At 39.3% G+C, this 22,948-nt stretch overlaps 1 protein-coding gene across 1 annotated transcript in view; it reads right to left on the reverse strand.

The window, feature by feature from the left end:
- Positions 1-3,387: 3,387 nt before the first annotated feature.
- Positions 3,388-22,948, reverse strand: part of tafa3b (TAFA chemokine like family member 3b) — a 56,157-nt gene continuing 36,596 nt past the window's right edge. The window contains exons 2-4 of the mRNA XM_053625349.1: positions 15,528-15,677; positions 14,145-14,269; positions 3,388-3,861 (exon numbers count right to left, since the gene is read on the reverse strand). Coding sequence (XP_053481324.1) covers positions 3,850-3,861; positions 14,145-14,269; positions 15,528-15,677 — 287 coding nt within the window. The 3' untranslated portion in view covers positions 3,388-3,849. The remainder of the gene's footprint in view (positions 3,862-14,144; positions 14,270-15,527; positions 15,678-22,948) is intronic.

A 22,948-nucleotide genomic window follows, 5' to 3' on the forward strand; every position in this document is an offset into this window, starting at 1 on the left:
TTCTCTCAACAGTGCATAGAACATCGTCCTCATCTGTTCCCATCACTCTTTGTGCATTTATGGCAGATGAAAGCTGCATAACGGATTGTACTGTATATAGACTGTAAAGTATGTCAGCTTGAACTGAAGCATATGTCTCCTTCAAGAGTAAGAGTGTAAATCCATCAGTCAGTTAAAGAGACTCTTAGACAGTGTCTTATTCTTCAGGCAAGTCATTTGCACAAAATTGTGCCTGGATCAGGTTTACACTAACATAATATGTTCAGTCTCTGATGTGTTGTACTAGTATATTAAATCCGATCAGCGTCAGATTATAAGTGTCATGTCTGGAACAGAGCAGACTGACAAGAACAAAGTCTAAGGGCAAAGAGAGTAGAAGAGTACAAGGCCTAAACTTTAATATTGCAGCTATTTTAATGTCATGCATACTTCACCTACACATACACAAATTTGCAGTGAGTAAAAGGAGTTGCTGATTTGATTGAGCTTCTGTAATCATGTAAATTCTAATGCATCAATCTGAAGAGTGGTGTGCATCATAGCAAGATTTTTCTTTGCTTTGCCACTTGGCTGTGTTGAATACTGCTATGATGTATATGTGCATGTTTGTATGAGGATGAGGATAATAGTGTGTATTATCAAACACACACTACAAAATAGCATTTTTAGTGTGTGTTTGATAATAAAGGCAAAGGCGAATGCTGTTCGTATAGGTTCATATACTGAACCATGCAACTAGTGTGTTAATCCAGCTCAGAGAACAATCTCTGTTTTAACTAGATTTCTTTGCTGATAATTGCTCATAAATAAGTAACAGGGTTAAAAGTAACAAGGATGACATTTAGAATTAACAAATACACAACATGTGGTTAACTAGCATCCGTGCTAATGGCATGAAGACCTTAAGGACATTCGATCGTTTTTTTTTTTTTTAAATACATTTTTTGCTTTCAACCAATCAAGGGTTATACTTTGCCAGTCAGTATTACAGTGTTACTGAAAAGAAAGGAAAAAATGAAAGAGAGAACTTACTTTTCTTCATCCCATGATCTTCAGGAAATTTGGATGGTGCAACTTCCTGTTAAACATGTGACTTTTATATGGATATTAAAAATATGTAAAGAGGGTGCATGTTTACAGGTAATAGGGTGGAGTGAATGCTGTTAGCTAAAATGTGCATTTTTTTTTTAAACAACCTATAATGGAACTCATGGAAAAAGATGTTTTAAGCATGAGATGTAAAAAGGCTTCACAAATTAATAAAAGTGTAAAATTTTTGTATTTTAATGATTATGTTTCAAGGTAAGGGACAGTTTTAGTGGGCTGAGAGGCAAAAAAAAATACTGTATTCTAAATGCTGTACATTTAAAATTTACCTTTACTTGTAAATGTAATATCAGTAATATCAGATTCATCCACAAGCAGGGGCGGATATTGGGCCCCAACACACCAACTATGCGCCCTTTTACTTTTGTAACCTTTATTTTACTCTCTCTCTCTCTCTCTCTCTCTCTCTCTCTCTCTCTCTCTCTCTCAAAGCACTCAATATATTTTTTTTCCTAGACTTTACCTCATGTTAAAGTGACAGGGAAACAACTAAGCCAAAAAGAGTTTGGCTACATTCTTTTGTGTCTCTTCTTTTTTCTGCTCCACTGGGGTAGCTGCGTTTCATTGTTAAATTATTTCCTTGCAACTTTAACTTCGACTTCGCTCTGTTGCTATTGTGCTACTTGCGCTCGCTCTACTGAATCTGCTCTAACTTTCTCTAACTCTGGCCAGTGTGGAGATGCTTGCGTGTGCACAGAACTAATGGAATAGTCCTCTCTAATCCATTCATGCAGATGTAATAACAAAGTTAAAACTTTAATGGTGATATCCTGACCAAACAAAATATGATCGAAAATTAATACTTTATATACATTTTATATAGGCTTCTGGGTATTTGGTGAGGCCCACTGATTCCCTGGGGCCCTAAACATCCTCTTACCTTGCATATTCATTAAGTTCGGCCATGCCCACATAAATATATGGAATGGAGGAAATGGAGAACTCCATTCTTCTCCATTATTCTCTGGTTACAAAGATCTGGGCAAGATTAATTTCAACCAATCAGGAGCCACACCTGATTCCACCTGTTTAATCAGTTTATCTTAGGTCTTAGTAGACTTGACTTCTGTTTGGTTGGAATGAAAACCTGCACCCATACTGGCCCTTTGTGGATACGATTGGACACCCCTTCTATAAATGTTAGTACTAGTATATAGTACTCTGACTCTCACTCACATCCTAAACCCATTTAATTCCACTCTGCCTTTTGGTTTGCTGCGCATCTGAATTTTATATTCAGTGCATTTTATATAATCTATTAATGTGCCGACTCTAACCACTCAAAGGCATTGACCACCAATCCTGTCTCGAAATAACTTCTTCTTTCAGTTTTTAGTTCTAATCCAATGGAGCCGATCTGGCTAATCAAGTAGACTGATTATCTGGAGCAGATGTGTCGGATCAGGACTAGAATTCAATTCTGTAGGAAGGTAGATCTTCCGGAAAAGGATTGGTGATCACTGATCTAAGGATTCTTCGCAAGCTCAAAGCACTCACTGACAAGTCTAATAATAATAGTATTATCCATGTTTCCTGTATCATCCATCCATCCATTTTTTGTACCTCTCATCATACACAGGGTTGCAGGGAGCCTGAAGCCAGGATAGTGGGATTATAAATCAATATACTTCCACAATTGTATACTATCAAGTCAAACAGTACTAAGAGTGTTGAATGGATGTTCAGAATGAATAATATAGACTTTATGATTACAGCGACAGTTCAAATCAGGGGATAAAACAGAGAGTTGTGTTAATGCTTTGGGTAGAGTGTTTTCTCTATAATTGATATTCTTTTTTTTATTGTTATTGTTGCTGTATTTAAAAGATGAAAAAGATTATTTTAAGCTTAATCCACATTCTGTAAATGCAGACAGACAACACTAAACAAATGTCAATCACACTTGATTCAATTTTGAACACATACACTTGGGTTCCTTTGAAATAGCTTTATTTATTTTAGATAATACTGACACATGTACTCAATAGCAGTTACCAGGCTGGTTAAAAACATCAATATTAAAACTGTTAGAGGAATCTTTTTTTTTCTTTAATTTCTTCTGGATCTAAGAATCTGATACTTGTAATCTTTTACACTTTTACAGAATTATACCATAACATCTACTGTTTCATTTGTCTTTTGCGTCAAAAATTGTACTTATTATTTCTTTATTATAAAAGGAACAAAATAATCTACAGATGGTCAGTAAGTCCAGAACTGCAGCTCTAGTTTCTGAAGTTAAGATGCTGAGACAGAAACAAGGTTTTTGGGAAGGGAAAACAAAAATGTCACTTTTCATTTCAGGGTCAAAATGTGAGGTTACAGGAAGCATCGACAGACAGAAGAAAGAAAACCATAACACAACAGAACGTCTAAGCAGCTGGAGAAAGAAGAAACTGGACAAATAAAACAGTTCCGACGTTAGCAGTGTGTTGTCTCTGCGATTAGCGTTCTACCATAAGATATAATCCAGAAGCATGGCGAAATTCCAGCGAGCAGACAGTCTTTTATCCCTTTATTTGTGCTGACGAGATTTCCAGCAAATGCTCAGGACAACGGGTTACAAGTATGGAGGATGGAGGAGAGCTGAGTAGTGTGATGGTCTTCATTGGTATGAATGGAGTGGAACACGAGACCTTGTTGCTTCGGTTCCCGTATTATTTTAGCATCGGTGAAGTTGTATCTGCAAGTCCTTCCATTTCCAATTCATCTACTTCCAATTCCTCTGGCTGGAGCATGGCACTACCGAGTTACCTGGAAAAGGAAATACATGGTTCACAGATGTAGGAGTTTAACTCATTTAAGTCATGCCTGAGCTTCCACTCTATTCAAGTACATAAAGCACAATCCACCAACACATGCATTTAGAGCCGCGGTCACATGGTCTCAAAATGTCCTTTTGTCACATAGATTTAGGGGGTTGACAAATCCTAAATTCATTATCTAGCCTACTGATCAGAACTTGTTTGGTATGTCAGATTGTTTAATGAATGGTAGTGGTGTCTTACCAGCAACATAAGCCCATAGTGCAAAAAAAGGTTCAAAAGCAAAACAAAGCAGAATATTTGACTCAAACCGTGATGTTGGTATTTTTCAGCAACACAGAGATGACCAGTTTTGGTTTAAGAAGAGTTACACTGTCCATTCTACACTTAAACCAGCTAGGAGAAAATGGGGGGAAATGGCGTTTAGGAATCTCTTAACTGAAAGAAAAACCATATCCATCCATCCATCTTCCGTACCGCTTATCCCACACAGGGTCACGGTGGAGCCTGTACAGGGTGCTAACCCATTGTAGGGCACAATCACACACACATTCACACACTACAGACAATATGGAAATGCCAGTTGGCTTACAACGTATGTCTTTGGACTTGGGGAGGAAACCAGATTACCTGGAGGAAAACCCTGATGTACAGTATTGCACATGCAAGCTTCTTGCACACAGGGTGGATGCAGGATTCAAGCCCCCAACCCTGGATGTGTGAGGCAAACATGCTAACCACTAAGCCACCTAGCCCCCCAGAAAAAAGACATTCATTCATTCATTCATTCATTCACTCACCCTCAGTAAGTATTTTATACTAGTTAGGGTCATGGTGGATCTAGAGCCTTGCCCGGGAACACTGTGGAAGTGGTGGAAATACACCCTGGATGAGACGAGTCACACACATTCATTCTCACCTAGGAGCACTTTAGAATAGTCAGTCAATAGGTGTTTGGAAATAGGAGGAAACAAAAAAAAAAATCTGGAGGAAACCCATATGATCATGGGAAATATGCAAAACTCAAATCAGTAACCTGAGCTCAGGATCAAACTGTGGACCCTGGAGTTATGAGACTGCAACACTAACTGCTGCACCACCATACCACCCGTAAGCTACATTTGACAGCTAATAATTAGCAGCTAACTGTGAAACTAAGTTGACAGGGTTTTTAAGATAATTACATAATGACAGTTTTATTAGCTTGAAAAATGCCTAATGCCAACAAAAACCTACACTGAGAACTCAAGCAGCACATTATTGAATATCAGTGACCAAAAGAATTAATGCCAGCAGATTAAAAGTAAGCAGGAAGCTCAAGGCTGCTAGTGGACCCCCCCTCCCCCTCCCCTTTATCTAAACACTTATGATCCCTGTGGTAGCAGCACTTGTGCTCGGGTCTGCTTGTGCCCGCCCCTCTGTCATGGTAGCATCTGATGCAGTTGGCACTCAGCAGATTCATTCACTTAGAATATGGCATTTTGCCCAGGCTGCTGGCATGAGAAAAGGTGGCAGACATAAGAGGAGGGTGTAATGGCATGATGCCCAGTGCTCACACTAGCAGGGTGCTGGGTGTGAGGTTGTGATATTTGAGTACATTGTTAATGAGAAGGCATGGTGCGTTTCCACTCCACTGTGTAATCAATGCCTCAAACACACACACACACACACACACACACACACACACACACACACACATACATATATATATATATATATATAAAATATTTATTATTATTATTATTTTTAACTAATGCCAAATACACAGGATTATGTTTTAGTTTATGAGTTTTCATGTTTACTATTTACCTCTTGACTTAAAAAACTTTAAAGCACAGTGTCTCTGAGTTTCTGATGCCATGAAATTGTCATAGACATGCCAATTATTACAGAATGATGTTGAACTACAGACCCCGTGTTTTAACTTCACTAACTATACAGTAACTAAGATAATGTAATTAAGAAAATATTTTGGCATGTTATGTTAGATTTGGAGAATTTTGGCTACTGGTAAATAAATCACTGAGTATGTGACAAAGCAAACTGATATTCAGATACTGAAAAAATACGGACTAGTTGACTTATCCGGTGTTATAGATGAGCAAAGCCTAGATCATTTCACATATTTGGATGGATTTGACTAAATAAATATCTGAGATTATGTAAATTAATACTGACATCCCTCTTGCATCTGCAACAAACAATAGTTTTTCTATATACATAGTTTAAAAGGTTACTAGCAGTAACAAATCACTCAACTAACTAGTGCTGTGCAAAATTTGGGTGTTATGGTAGTACTATATTTACTACTGTTAAAAAATTTCTGAAAATCTGAAAATGCAAATCAATATTTAGATGTTGAAATCCCACGTGTCTACCTCTGACAAAAGTGACTTTAATGAAGGGTCAGTGGAGTGAGGATCCATTTGCAGCTTTACTATATGAAACAATATAAACAGACATAACGGCACAGGTCAATCACAGGCAAACCTTGGGACCAAGGGTGCTGAGGTATGGGTGGCGGGTGTAGTAACCCGGCCGGGAGTTGTTTACATGATTTATTGATGTTACAGATGGGACAGTTCTGCACATATGAGATAGTGCCTGCCTGCATGGTGGGCCATGAGTGGGACATAAGTGCTGTTAGGAGGGTTAGGGTGGGTCATGAGATTGAGCGTGGGTTATTTCTGTCATGATGTCCCATTATATAGGCACAACGATTATTGTGGGAGATATGATGGGTTCCTCGGTCTGAGCTTGTTGGGAATGTTCGTGTTGGCAGAAGAGACCATTGGAATTGGTGTTCTTTGACCAAGGGTGGTAAGTGACAGTGAAGTGAAAGTGGGTGCAGAACAGAGCCCACCTAGCCTGCCTGGCTCTTTTTGCGGTGCAAAGATACTCTAGGTTTTGGTGGTCCGTGAGCACTAAGAATGGGTGTTTAGCTCCCTCCAGCAAGTGGCGCCACTCCTCAAATATGGCTTTCATAGCTAGTAATTCTCTATTCCCGATGTCATAGTTCTGTTCAGTGGCGCAGGGTTTGTGGGAGAAGTAGGTGCAGGGGAAGAGCTTGAGAGGAGTGCCATGACGCTGGGAGAGTATGGCTCTGATGCCCGTATTGGAAGTGTCCACTTCAACAACAAATGGCTTGTCTGGGTCAGGATGGTGGAGGATGGGTGCAGTGGTAAAGCAAGCTTTGAAGTCCTTGAAGGCTTGGATGGCTGTCGGGGAACAGACGAGCCGAGAGCCACCTTTCTTCAGCATGGACGTCAGAGGTGCAGCTACGGTACTGAAACCTCTGATAAAAATGTCTGTAGAAGTTGGCAAATCCTAGGAAACGTTACAGCTCCTTTAACGTAGTGGGTTGTGGCCACTGTAGTGAACCCCTATGGGCGTCCATCTAGTGCTGCCACTGCCAAAAGAGAGTTACAGGATTTTAGAGGTATGTCGTGGGCCATGGCGAATCCCTCATCAATAAAGTTACCCGTGGCCCCAGAGTCAAGCATGGCTGTGGTATTTATCGGTTTCCCAGAGAATTTTAATATAACAGGTAAGTTCAGACACGAGGCAGAGCGGAGTAATGAACTGCATGCACTCACCATGGCGGTTCATTGTTGAGGGCAAACCAGGCAGGAGTATCTTAGATGTCCTGCTTGACCACAATACAGGCAGAGGTGTTGTCTGATGTGACTATTTCTTTCAGCAGAAAGATGAGTGTATCCGAATTGCATGGATTCTTGTTCACTCATGTGGATGCAACTGTGCTGGATACTTCCACGTTGAGGGGTTTTCAGACTCGAAGGAGGTTCTCAATGCCAATGGCTAGTTCAATTAACTGGTTTAGGGTTTTCCCTTCATCACAGCAGGCCAGTTCTGAGCTCCAAGTGCAACCCTTAAGCAAAGTTATTGAACTTATGCTATCTCCTCTCTCTTATATAATCATGGCCTGTTTAAACTTGGTGACAGAATTTCAATGTCATGTTAGCATATTATCTTCAATCACAAGATTGTTTATTCTCACAAATGAGGGTATACAATATATGGCCAAAACTTTGTAGATACCTGGCCATGAAACCAATATGTGGTTCTTCCCCAAACTGTTGCCACAAAGTTGGGAAAACACAATTGCATAAGGTGTCTTTGTATGTAGTCCTTTCACTGGAACTAAGGGGTTCAAACATGTTCCAGAATGACAATGCCCCTGTGCACAAAGCAAGGTCCTTGAAGACATGGTTTGACAAGATTGGAGCAGAAGAACTTGAGTGGCCTGCACATAGCCTTGACCTCAACCCCAATGATCACTTTTGGGATCAACTGGAAGGCAGACCTGCCTGGCCTCGTAATGCTTTTGCTACAGAATGGACAAGTCCGCATAGCCATGCTCCAGAATCTAGTGGAAAGCCTAGTGGAGGTTATTATAACAGCAAAGCATGGACTAAATCTTGAATCACATACAGTATGAGTGTTATGGTGAGGTGTTCACAAACCTTTCACCATATACTCTACTAGGAGAAGAAGATTTCTGCAAATGGGGAAGTACCCAAAGTCCACCCCATCTCCAAACAGTATTACATTTCAAATAAAGCTTAAATGTTCCTCTTGATCACATCCATCTGTTCCTTCAGCCATCTCAGTCTCCTTCTGTTTCAGTAGTGCTGCTGCCTCTCTAAAAACATCTACATGTTGAGGACATTAGACAAGCTATGCTGATATGATTGTCAAACTACTGAAAAGATAAGCAAAGAATATTAATAGCTGTTAATAGTTGTTTCTTTCTCTTATTCACATTTTGAGTTGAGTTTCTAAGCAATTTTATTGTTATATAGCCTATAGCTATGTAGACAAATTTCTATGTAGCTGGATATCTTCTTATTTTACTCTGTATATGAAGAAATTTAAATGTGTCCTAATGTTTATCTTAAAAGAGATCAGGCCAGAAGGTTAAAGGTCAGAAGGGTAAATTGGATGTTATACTGCCTGTGTCTCATTCTCTTCCATCCATCAGCTTCAGGAACAGAGAGACAGAGAGACAGATAGTGAGAGAGAGTTGTATTGTGTGGACATCAGCTAATCTTTGTCTCTCAGGATTTATTTGATTTGAGCCACTGCATTACTCCTATCTCTGGCCTCACCTTTGAATGTATTCTCTACAAGAGCACTGAAATATCTCTCCTGTTCTCATTCTTTCTCTCTCTGCCCTTGGCCCTTTCCTTCTCCTTCTCCGTGCTGTCTGTTATAATGAACAGCCTGTCTGTATTGGGCCCATAAGAGCCTGCTCAATATTATTGATCAATATGATTGATTGAGCATACAGTCCAGCTTTCATCATGCTCTGTGTTCTGTGACATACAAAATACAATTCATCATTAAAAGCAACGGTTTGCTCATCTGTAGTGCTAATCAGATTTCAGAAATGACATCAAGGATAGTGACATGCCGATACTATTTGGATGTGTTTCAGTCCATCAAAACAACAGTGTAATGTAAAGGAATTTGATTAGGTTTGTTGATTGATTTATCTACAGCAATCTAGGTCTCATGCATTTTCTGTAATTTGGTGCTGAACATTTCCTTAGATAGCAAGCTGTTTGCTAATAACCTACTCAAGACTATGGAGCTGGCTTCAGCAGTTATTACTCAGGTGTACAAAGTCATCAAAACTCATTAGTCCATGTCACACCTGCTATGCTTTAAAGAACTACAATATATGCTAAGTAAGTAAGTCAAGATATATACTGTACACTTTTTTTTGTTCTTCTGAAAATGCTTAATTCTTGATAATGAAATGTTCTAAGCTGGTTTGGACAAACCTAATCCACAATATAAACTCACCATCCACTTTATTAGGAACACCTGTACCCCTGCATATTTGCTACAGCAGCAGATGATCACATTGGGTTCCGGTTCTGTCAGCCAAGAACAGAAATCTGAGGCTATCATGGGCACAGACTCACCCAAACTGGAGAGTTCAAGACTGGAAATAGACCAGATGATTTTTTTCCCCCTAATCTTCAACTGTCCAGTTTGGGTGAGTCTATGCCCATGATAGCCTCAGATTCCTGTTCTTGGCTGACATAACTGGAACCCAATGTGGTCTCCTGCTGCTGTAGCCCACCCACCTCTAGGTTTGATATGACATGCTGAGATGCTTTTCTACTCACCACGGTTATAAAGAGTGCTTACTTGAGTTGTTATAGACTTCCTGTCAGTTCAAACTAGTCTGGTCATTCTCCTCTGATCTCTCTCATCAACAAGGTGTTTCAGCGTGCAGACCCTCCACATGATGTTTTTTTTTGGTTTTTGCACCATTTTCTGCAAACTCTGGAGACTGTTGTCTGTGAAAATCCCAGGAGATCAGCAGTTTCTTAAGTACTCAAACCAGCCCATCTTGTGGCAACAACCATGCCATGGTGAAAGTCATAGAGCTATTTTTTTTTCTTCATTCTGATGTTCGATATGAACATTAAGTGAAGCTCTTGACCTGTATCAGCATAATTTTATGCATTGTGCTGCTGCCACATGACTGACTGATTGGATAACTGCATAAATGGGCAGGTGTACAGGTGTTCCTAATAAAATGGACATTGACTGTATTCCATATTCCATATAGTAATTGAACGTTCATAGAACAATTTAGTTCCTGTCATAACTTCGATAGAAATAGCTATAAACCTCACCAGCCTCTATGTTTTCTACTCTAACAGGTAAATAATACAAAATAATGTAGCTTGTAGCTTGTTACCAAGAAAGAAGAACTATTGGGTTTCGCCATTCTGTTATAGAAAATTAATCAATACCTCCTGATGAATCAGAATCAAGCATTCGACAGCGCTGTGGTATAAAATCCACTAACCAATCGTGTAGCTTGTAACATTTGACGGACAGATCACCCAACCACAGCAGAGTACCGTGGGTCAGAAGCTGTCTGGATGGGTTTTGAGGTTTATGTGCTAGTATGCAGTGGTTCTGCCTGTCTGATCTGATGTCCAGCTCATGACTACTTTGGCAAACCGGGCTTGTTGTGTTTTTGTTTTCGCACTTGTTTTCTCCTGTCGCCTTTTCTTTTGCATGGTGTCCTCTTTGATTCTAGCCTGCACTGTATTTAATGTCACATCCAACACTCTTCAAATCCTGCCACAGCTGATTCCTCTAGTCTGCCCTGAGCACACGGAGGAGGAGAGGATGCAGGTCACAAAGCAGGAGGTATAGGAATAGGAAATGGGAATAGGAAATATCCTTTTCCCACATTGCCTATGCTTCCAATAGAGGAAGTTACAGATCCATGATAGGATCAGGATAATCAGCAAGTATGGGGATAAAAAAAATGAGATAAGAAGGCAGGGAGACCTCTAAAATAACAAACTGATTGAAATGTAAGAAATTGAGCTAAAGAAAATCATGCAGTCACTAGAAGATTGAAGAGGATAAGACTTGGTGCACTTGCTACTTCGCTGTAAAGGAAAATCTTGCTTAATCCATTTAGAAATCAATCAGATTTAACCCCCAGGTGCCTGAGGATGAGAAATTATAAATTTCCTTTGAAGAGTTGAGTGTTGTTGAAAAATTCATGTGTTATTATAGCCTGAATGATAGTTCACACTCAAAGTAGTCTGTATATTTACAGCCATGTGAAAAAATAAGTACACCACATGATTTTTTTTTTATTACATATTTACAATTTGCCAATTTGTCCAGGACTGTCTGTCCCAGCAAATTTAGCCCAAGAGCAGACCATCTGATGCAAAAAGAAGTCTCCAAGAACCCCAGAATTTAATCACAGAATCTGCTTGTAAGTCTTGCAACTGTTGGTGTCGAAGTGTATGCTTCTACAATCAGAAAAAGATTGTACAAATTTGACCTGCATGGGAGGCATACCAGTCTTTGGGAGACTACAGTTTGTCAGTGAACATACAGGCACAGACCAGGCCTTTTGGAATAATGTGCTCTGGACAAACGAATCAAAGATAGAGTTGTTTGGCCACAGTAACAGTTTGGCACACACCCAAGACAGCTTTTCAGGAATAGCACCTCATACTAACTGTGAAGCACAGTGGTGGAAATGTTATGGTTTGGGGTTGTTCACTGCCTGGACTGGACAGCTTGCATTCATTGATTCAACTATGAATTATGCATTATATCAAAGAGTGCTTGGAAATAATGTGAGGCCATCTGTCTGAAAGTTGAAGTTGAACCAAAAGTGGAACTTTCAACAGGCTAATAATCCTAAGCACACTAGCAAATCCACCAAGGAATGGCACAAAAAGAAGAAATGGAGGGTTATTCAATGGCCTAGACAAAGCTGGATTTGAATCCCATTGAAATGTTGTGGAGAGATTTGAAATGGGCAGTACATCGTGCAACTGAAAGAATATTGCATGGAAGAGTGGTCAAAAATTCCAGCAAGCCTGGTGGACAATTATGCATAAAACGCCTACAAGAAGTTATTTCTGCTAAAGGGGGGCAATACTAGCTTGTGAGGCTAGTAAGAGTGTACCTACTTTTTCCACAGAAGAATATCACATGTTGATTAAATGATTGAAAAAGCTAATGTCCTTGTGGTTTGGTTTAAGTATATCAACTTAATTAAAAAGTGCTGTTTCAAAGATGATCAAATGTTTTCTTGTTCAAATATTTCAAACAAGCCAACAATTTCCATGGGGCGCACTTATTTGCTCACATGACTGTATACTCTATATTTGTGTAAGCGTTTAAAGTGCATCCAGAAAGTATTCACAGCGCTTCACTTTTCCACATTTTACATTTTCCACATGTTACAGCCTTATTCCAAAATGGATTAAATTCATTATTTTCCTCAAAATTCTACAAACAATACCCCATAATGACAACGTGAAAGAAGTTTGTTTGAAAATGTTAATAAATTTGCAAAGATTTCAAACAAACTTCTTTCACGTTGTCATTATGGGTTATTGTTTGTAGAATTTTGAGGAAAATAATGAATTTAATCCATTTTGGAATAAGACTGTTACATAACAAAATGTGGGAAAAAGTGAAGCGCTGTGAATACTTTCCGGAGGCACTGTATGTATGCAGGGGTCCTTGTTTCAATCAGTCTTTATATGACCAATTTTGCGATAATACAGCATGATGTTTATTGTTATTGTACATATTAATGTCTGTTTTGTTGCAAATGAATAATTGGTTTGTATCTACAGTATGTTTAATATTTCGTACACTGTAATTTCTTTGGTAATACTCAAACGGGAAGCTGCTATGCCTTTAAACAGAGAGAGAACTGAAAATTCAGTGTGTGTGTTACTGTTTAACATAGAGTACGGTTTGCCTCTGTAAGAGAAGAATTACTATAATTATGCACTATCTAATGAACCGGCAGCACAAATTGATGGCCAGTGCTGTAGGTGGACACACTTCTAAAGCACACATGCTCCAGATTAAAGCTTAGTGTGTTTGCACATGAAGTGTGTTTTGGGAAATGTAGTTTGCTGACTGAGTTGACCTGACAGGGTGGATGCATTCCTTAATTAGAATTGAAACATACGATGCTGACATAAGTGTGATTTGACATACAGTATGTAGAATTAATTCATATTATTGTTTCTGTTACTAATAATTAAAATAATATTCATGTACTGTAATAAGTATTTTTATACCACAGCAGGGTCGAGTGCTTGAATCTGATTGGTCAGAAGGTGCATATTATTTTCATATAACTGCACAGATAGTTCTGGCTGTAACATGAATGATAAGGAAATATTCATGCACTGTTTATCGCAACTACAACCTAGGTGAAAACAGAAAGTAACTTGTCTGTTGGATGTTCAACAATATTAAATTGAACTATAAAATATTCAACTGTTAAAATGCATGACGTTTCATACATTAATAAAATAAACATTTTAACCATTGCCATTGGCATAATTGTAATCACTGTGGTACTGTATAAGCAGAATAACACACTCCAGACCGCGCTGTTATGTGAAAAATCGGGGGGTAGTGGCTATCCGCTTGCGCGTCAGTGATGCAGTCACTTCCCTCGGGCATGCATTACTTCCTTGTAACACCACCGTCTGTTGTGTGTTATTCCTTGCATATCTTTAATGTTGAAACCAACACATTTTGGAATGTAATGATAGCACAAATTGATGGGCAATGCTGTAGGCGGACAAACTTCTCAAGCACACATGCTAAAGATTAAAGCTTAGTGTCTTTGCACATGAAGTGTGTACTTGAATTTGTATGTTTGTGTGTGTGTCTCTGTGTGTGTGTGTGAATGTGTGTGAGCGTGCACCCACTAACCTTTGTCGTTTTAACCTTGTTGCCAGTACTGCAGCTCCAGCCTGTGAGATCTGGTAGAACTTTACACTCCTCTCCATCCAGACATGGCTGCATCTGACACCACCACTTCTGGGCTACTATAGATGCTACATGCATGCAAATAAGATAAAGAAATGAATTCACATTACAAACAATAATAATAATAATAATAATAATAATAATAATAATAATAATATACATCCATTTTTGTACCACTTATCCTACCCAGGAGCTTATCCCAGGGGACTCAAGGGACAAGGTGGGGGACACCCCTGATAGGGTGCAAACTCATCGCACACATGGTCACACACACTCAGATGCCCATTCATACACCACGGACAATTTAGAGATGCCAATCAACCTACAACACATGTATTTAGACTGTGGGAGGAGCCCAGAGTACCTGGAGGAAAGCCCCAAAGCACATCGAGAGCATGCAAACTGCACACACACACAGCGGAAGCGGGAATCGAGGCCCCAACCCTGGAGGTGTGAGGCAAATGTGCTAACTACTAAGCCACATCCTAATAATAATAATAATAATAATAATAATAATAATAGTTATTGGTGTTGCTGTTATTATTTTTGTGATTAATAAAACTATCCATATATTATGTTACTCATACAGAATGAGCTGAATAACCATTCAGAAATAAGTGCATATAAACCTTAGCAAGAAAGCATCAGCTTTGGTAGAAAGTAGTGCTGAGAAAGCAGAGCGGGGAGATAGCTGAAGTGAGAGATGGAAAGAGGGAGGAGAAGAAGCAGGATGGGGAGAGGGGTTTATTTGACATTTCCTCTCAGGCAGGGTGCAGAGAGAGCACACAGACAATGCTTTTATGGTAAAGAAAACAAGATCAAAATCGATTGCGCCGTCAAGTGCCCAGTGTTGACACAGTATTAAATGAATCAGCCAGACAGAGATAGAGAGAGGCAAGTGCAAGAAATCGGTCAAAGAAAGAAAGTGGTCTTAGTCTTTGTAAAATGAGTGCAGCATTAGACACTGCCGACAGAGCATTAAATTAATCACACAGCGGAAGGGAGAGGACAGGAGAGGGGGGGGGGAGCATCACTAATATTATTTCCACATTGGTTTCAGAAAACAAATATAGAAGGTGCTTTTTTTCCCGTCTTCAGTGTTGCAGAATGCCCTGCGGCTCGCAAGAGGCATTTCTAATATCAACACTTCCTTCACAACAGCACCTATTCATGAGGGCGAACAGGGTGTTTGCTACACTTTCTTGCAAACGTTTTGTATAACACATTTATAGGCTGACCTTTTTCAAAAGGTCAGGATGACAGAGCGAGGAAAAGCGAGAGGGAGAGAGATGGAGGGAGATGGAGACAGAGAGGAAGTGATCTTACCATCGACACAGGATGGAGCGGCTCTGGTCGTCCCAGCGACCTGCCCGGGTAGGCAGGAGCATTTGACAGTCTGAGATCTCTCTTCAATCTTGTTCTTATTACAGCAGCGATGGGCCGCAATTACTTCACATGTCCCAGCCTTCACATGCACTGTGGCAGTATTGAACACACACACACACACACACACAGAGCATAAATACAAATTTAGCCATAATGAATATACTTACAGATATAGCATATAGATTAGATTTACACTCACTGACCACTTTAATAGGAACACCTTGTAAACCTACAATTATCCAATGCTGGATTGGATTTGGATCGTATTAGATATGTTTTGTCAATTACATAATATTTCAGCAAGTATTAGTAATGATACTTTGTTTATGGCTGTAGTAATATTAGACATTTATCAAGAACCCCAGTGAAAAACATAATAAAACAGTAACTTTTAGAAAGACAAAATATAATAATAGACTTTGACAGAAGTACAAATATTTCAAAATCTACAGACACATATTAAGCTGTTGCAGCAAAGATAAAGAGAACCATGTGACTGAGTTGGCATTTTGAGATGAGTGGAATTGTAACCTAGCCTCAGGACCTTCAGGACCCATGCAAACACAGTTCGCAACACTCTACCTGGTGTAAAGAGTCAAAAAAAAAAACATCATCTAATAAGAAAGAGAGAGTTACAGCAGTTGTGATGGGAAGGAAAATGAGCATGCAAATCCAAGTGATGACAAATGTGACAAATGTGAGTCAGACATTTAGCCCCAATCACCAAAAGACAAAAAAAAAATTGACAGAACCCAAGGCAGGGAAAGAAAGTTATAGTCATGTCTGAACCTCTTTTAGAAAAAAGAAAAAAAACAAAACAAAAAAACCCCAAAAATATTGGATTACTCATCGGAAGGTCGTGACTTCAAACCTCAGCACTGCCAAGTGGCCACTGCTTGGCCCCTGAACAAGGCACAGCTGTATAAATGATATAAATGTAGGTCACTCTATATAAGGGCGTCTGCCAAATGTCATAAAGGTAAAAAATGTACATGTACAAACCTTACAAAGCGTAGAAAGTGCTGACAGGTTAAGACACATACATCACCTACATTCACAACATGTATCTGTCAATCTGAGGAGTCAGGACTGCTTTGATCTGGAAACTACAAGGGTGGTGGTGTTGATTGTGAGGCAAAATGTGCAATGCCAAGGAAAGCTATCCAGCTAGAGGCAACAGTGGCAGACTCAAAAGGGAACCCTTCCTCTTTTGTGATGAAATGATGTTCACTATGAGTATAATGTCAATAGAGTCCTGGGATAAGTAGGATAAGCTCATGACCGTCTTGACCGTCGGTACAAATCTTAGGTACAAATCAGCAGTATCCAGGTGACATTATCCAATTATCCACAGAAGCATGGGTGAGTCTTGGGCAAGAACTGTTTGGGGGAAATCTGGGGTTATCCACAGCAGCAGAGCTCCAAGTATCAGCATGAGTATGTATGCTATCATTACATTCCAAAATGTGTTGGTTTCAACATTAAAGATACATATGCAAGGAATAATACACAACAGACTGTGCTGTTACAAGAAAGTAATGCATGCCCGAGGGAAGTGATGCAGCATGACGCACAAGCGGAGAGCCTCTACCCCCCGATTTTTCACATAACAGCGCAGTCTGGAGTGTGTTATTCTGCTTATACAGTACCACAGTGATTACAATGATGCCAATGGCAATGGTTAAAATGTTTATTTTATTAATGTCTGAAGCATCATGCATTTTAACAGTTTAATATTTTATAGTTCGATTTAATATTGTTGAACATCCAACAGACAAGTTACTTTCTGTTTTCACCTATGTTGTAGTTGCGATAAACAATCATTCCCTCACCAAGGAACCACCACTCTCTCTTTTCTCTATCTCTCTCACTTGATTGGATCTCTCTCTCTCTCTCTCAAAAAAAAAACCCAGCTTGCAGCTTGCCATTTTACTGGAAAAACATAAAGCGTAAACTCCTCTATCCTGAATAGAATTTCCTATGCTGATAAACTTCACAAAGTACCATAACTGTTACAAAGCACTTACAACCGAGACGTTAAATAAATGTCTCCTAACAAAAAAACATCAACAATTATACATTTTACTTTGATTAACATGTTTTTTTTAAATGTCTAGCATCTGTCATACAAGTCACTATGTAATAACTGTTAATATAGAAACAATAACGTATAGTTAAGCCTGTATATTGATCGCTGGCCTAAGCCTGTTTCTGACTTTGATCTTGTCTGTCATTTTGGATTTGTCTGCCTCTCTCTCATTAAAAGATGCTTCTCAGCCTCCTCATAATGATAAATTCCATATCAATTAATGAACGTAGAAAAAAACCTGAAGTAGGGGGAAATTCGGTAATTATTTTATGACATAGTCAAGATCTAAGTATGCTAAACCCTTAGCGTGGTGACAGGAAAATAAATACAGGAATTAACTTATCTAATAACCTAAACCTGGGTGCATGGTGGCTTAGTGGTTAGCACGTTCACCTCACACCTCTGGAGTTGGGGGTTTGATTCCTACCATGACCCTGTGTGTGCGGAGTTTGCATGTTCTCTCCATGCTGCAGTGGTTTCCTCCCCAGTCCAAAGACATGCATGGTAGGCTGATTGGCATGTCCCAAGTGTCCATAGTGTGTGAATGTGTGTGCATGGAAGGAGCCTCCCCTGTTTCTCCCATTATTTCTCCAAAGTTTGCATACTTTTTGTACGTACTACAATTTCTAATAAAACTTGTGCACTACATAAAATGTCAGATTGCAAGTGAGCTGAATAGCATCACAGACTCAAAGCAGCTGTGGTGACTTCCTGTTCGTTCACTATTGTGAATTATCTTGTGTGAATTAAATTCTACTGGTGTAAAAGTGAGCACGGAGTGCAGGCTGAGACCCTAACACATCTAAGAGAGCATTATAAATGGCGAGAGATAGAGTTAAATAACAGTCTGAGAATTCTCGGCCATGCACGTATTCGTCGTGCCTAGATAATGCAGCCATGGTAATACAAAGCTGAGTGAGATTTCATTGGATTTTGTTGGAGGGGAATCATGTGAGGAATCTACAAGGACATTTCCTGCAAACACGAGCAATTGCTTTGTAACACTAATTAACTACAAGATTACTCTGTCATTAAATTTGTATTTTAAATTATTAATTCCATTTCATTGAATTGGATCTCTTAACTGTCATAACTAAGAAAAGAGAACTCTTAATTTAATTTTGCTCTTTGTTCATAAACAGTCTGATTAAAAATTAGTCAGTCAGTTCCTTTGGAAAAGTTTACTTTACCATGAACTCTGTTCTGGATCTTGTATTTATGAGTTGTTAGATCACTGATCATGCAAATGCATGATTGACCATATAAATGTAATCAGAATAGAGGTATCTTGCACAGTTTTACAGTGCAGATCATGAAGTCTGTGTCTTGGGTCATTATAAATGTTACATAATGTTGTTATATTACTAATGTGAAATTACTCTCCTCTAAAATGGGCCTGAACATTGCACTTCTATAGACCATATTAGTGAGCTGTCTAGAGAAATTGAGATTCAAGCTAACATATTAACAAATCAGCAAAATTTTTGCCTTTATAAATTCAGAATAAAGCAGCATTATACTCTACAATAATATGAATAATTTTAGTTACTGGTCCTGAGTGCTGTTCATGTATTGATTACAAGGAACATCTGAAACATGTTTGTGCCTAACATCTCACAATTCTAACAAAGCAGCACTTGGTTTTTTTTCCATTTGGCTTTTTACACTAGCTTTTATTGCTTTCATAGATTTTCAATTTTGCACTTCGTTTTCCACCTACATGCCATTAGCTTGTTAAGAGGCAATCCAGAGTTCTCGTCTGATGCATTAAAAAACAGTTTGATTCAGATCAATAAAACACTAGTAAGGCCTTCATCCTAAAATTCTCTATCCTATATTTCCCAAGAGTCAGAGAGCATCATACCACTCTTTAACGAGAGCAAAATAATGACAGAGCACAGCACAGAGAGGATGGAGAGTGCTGTATACACTCAGCACCAGACACTCAGAGAGAACAGCAGAACCATGAAAAGAACAGCACAAAATACAGCGCTATGAGTGAACCTGAATATCCTGAATATGACAGACTATATGTCAATATACTGTATAAGGCACTACGGGACAAGACATCTTCCTTCTCTCATGGTATCCAAAAAGCATGGTTCTCCAACAGACGTTTTCACATCGATAATCAATTTTCATTATTGTGCTGAATTACTTAGTCAAATTCCTGTGTATGTTATAACTGAAAAAAAAAATAGCTTCTGACTGTTATAGATCCCTTTGCCACCAGAATTACTGGCACTTTTTAAAAGAAATGGCAAAATTGTGGTCCAAGATCTCTCTAGAAGTATCTCCATCCTTGGACATTATAAGAAGCAGCTCAGAACTGTTATTCTTTCCTGACAAAGCTAAATTCTTATCATTGTAAAATCAGTGATTTGTAATCAGTGCAAAAAAATACCACTCATTGCATGGCATGCCAATAATTTCAGATTTGAATGTATCATCTCATGTCAGTTGCATGTCAATTACACAATGAGAGCATCATGCACCAAACAATATTACCATCAAATCTTTGTTATCATTTTAAGTAGAACTGTCAAATCAACATCAAATAGCGAAGATGTGAAAACTGGTTTGATTGTATTTTAGAGTAGACACACAAAAATATATTAAACTGTATAGTAAGGATAAGTAGCCAGGATACATAGGTCATTAGGAAAAGTTTAAGAAACTGAACATTGTGTCTCAAAATATTGATTGTCTTTAGAAATCCCAAGTGTATAACAGTAGTCCTCCTGTATAACATGTGTATCATGTGTGGAATGTTAGATAACAAGTTAGGAAATTATTATTGCCCTGGAGTTACAGAAAGTGACAAAGGGAAAGGAAAAAATTAAAAAGAAATCACCTCTGAGAGTCTGAAAGCTTCAGAGACTAACAGGGTTAAATACCTTACCCAATCTTTCACAAAGTTCCCTCTAGAATGATAGGGGAAAAAAGATTCACCTTGTGAACAAGACCATTCATCACTGTCTCGCATCCTGCTCTGCTGCCCTCTGGTTCAGGTTCAGCAGCAGGGTTGTCTCAGTGTTTTTCACTGTGTGTGTGTGTGTGTGTGTGTGTGTGTGATTGCAAAGCTGTAAACCTTTAGGATCAGGGAGTGTTGATTTCTCCACGCAATAAATGTCATTTATTACAGCAAGAAATCCCACAAAGCCTGAAACCCACTAACATGGTTAACTACAGGGACCCAAATCAACCCTAAATGCCAAATGCAAATATATCTGTTTCTGTGAGAAACAGGTTTATTTTTGCTGCAGATGAAAAGGAGGTGCAGTCTGATGCTTCTGACGGACGTTTCGGAACGAACCCGCTTGCAGGCCACAAGGGACTCGGTTAATTGCTCTGAGTGCAAATTAAAAATTTATTAGCGAGTCCTTGCGATGCAGTAATAATGACATCTCACTTACTGCTCAGACTTTAGCAATGTGTCATTGCGACTGCTCAGCCAAGCCAGGAGAACTGTTGTGACCTTGAAACATCTGAGTCATGGTTGACTTTTCTGCATGGTCACCGATAAATAATAATAAATTCCAATCCTACAAGTACGCAACTTTCAATGACTTTTTAACTAGTCACTGTTCAACTCTAATGCTCTGTGCTTTAATCAATGACCTGTTTACTGTATATGTTAAGGTCACTTCAGTTTTATATGTATACACTAGCACTATTAACATTAATATACACTGTGACTAAGCAGCGTTACAGAAAATCCCTCAAGAGCAAGCCAAAGGCATGAGACAAGAGGAGGAAATCTTGAGACTCAAAAGGGAACCCATTCACTTTTGATGTGTTATTTGATGTGTTATTGGCTTAGTGGTTAGCACTGCTGCCTCGCACTTGGGGGTTTGAATCTTGCCTCTGACCTGTGTGCGCAGAGTTTGCGTGTTCTCCCCTTGATTCGGGCAGGAATACATCCGAAATGGGATACCGGTCCATTGCAAGGCACCAAACCGCAGACATTTACACACTTATTCACACCTAGGGGCAGTTTAGAGTTGCCAATCCACCTACTGGCATGCCTCAGACATGGGAAGAACATGGAAAACTCCATGCAGACAGTAATCCGAGCTCAGGATCGAACCGGGGACCCTGGAGCTGTAAGGCAACACCATGCCGCCCAGATTAGTATATCTAATCCTTTGATTTTTACTAATCCTATTACTGTTAACATTTGCACTATCAGAGAAAGAGTGCATAATTAGTGTAATTAGAAAGCTTACACAATGTTCCCAGTTAGATCTATGGAAATGTACACTGTGTGAACCTTGTTGGTAATGCTCCTACAAGTAAAATGTTGCAGCAACATTTTAAAAACAATGTCAGAAAACTTGATATGACGTTCCTACAGCCAAAAAGTTGAGAAAAGTTTATTGACTACAGCTGGCTACAGTCATCAAAAAACAACTAATTTCTCCCTTTCTAAAATAAGTTTTATAACTGGCCTGCTGGATTTTGAGTTTGGACACGTTCACAATGCAATCGATGCACATGATAAAGATCTGTCAGGCAGCCGTCTGTGCAGAAATAGCATTCTGTTGTCAGAAAGATTCACATCTCATCACATCACTACTTGGCGATGTTAAAGGCCTCGCTTGCAAAACCCAAAGTTCTTGTTATGGCGAAGTGATAAAGGCTCTTGTTTTTGACCTTTGAAATGTGTGAAGATTTTTGATGTAGACATTTTCTAGTGCAAAAATCGTGGATTGTAAACAGAGCGGAAACATTCCAGGAACTATTGGCATGAGAATAACTCCTCCAGTGCCTGCAAAACAATATCATCTATTTTTAACGAGAAGCTGCAGTGTGTGGTTTATGGCTATGCACCATCCCCTCTAATGCCAGGTTTTATAGGAGCATTGTGGCTCTCCTCCACCCCTGCCCTCTTCCTCTAAATGAAGCCATTACTGCAGACAATGCTGAGGCATCGCCCCTTAACTATTCATGGAGGGCTACAACCTGATTATAAACCATTCTGCTGCAGCTTACGCTCAATCTAATTTGACAGGCCACAGCTGTCTCACTACAGGAGACCAGGGCCAACTCCCGATGGTGCTTATGAAAAGCTCACTGAATGACAACTGTCCCTCTGAGACGACTAGTCAGAAGCTCACCCACACACTGCCCGCAAGAACTTCTCTCCTCCTACTCCTGCTTTGATACAGCACAGAAATGTCTGAGGAGAAGAGAAATCTTGTCATATCTCTGCAGGAGGAAAATAAAGGCTGGAGATGAATAGCAGCATGCTCTGTAGTTAACCCTAATA

Source organism: Ictalurus furcatus, chromosome 5, assembly GCF_023375685.1.
Source record: "Ictalurus furcatus strain D&B chromosome 5, Billie_1.0, whole genome shotgun sequence".
NCBI lineage: Eukaryota > Metazoa > Chordata > Actinopteri > Siluriformes > Ictaluridae > Ictalurus > Ictalurus furcatus.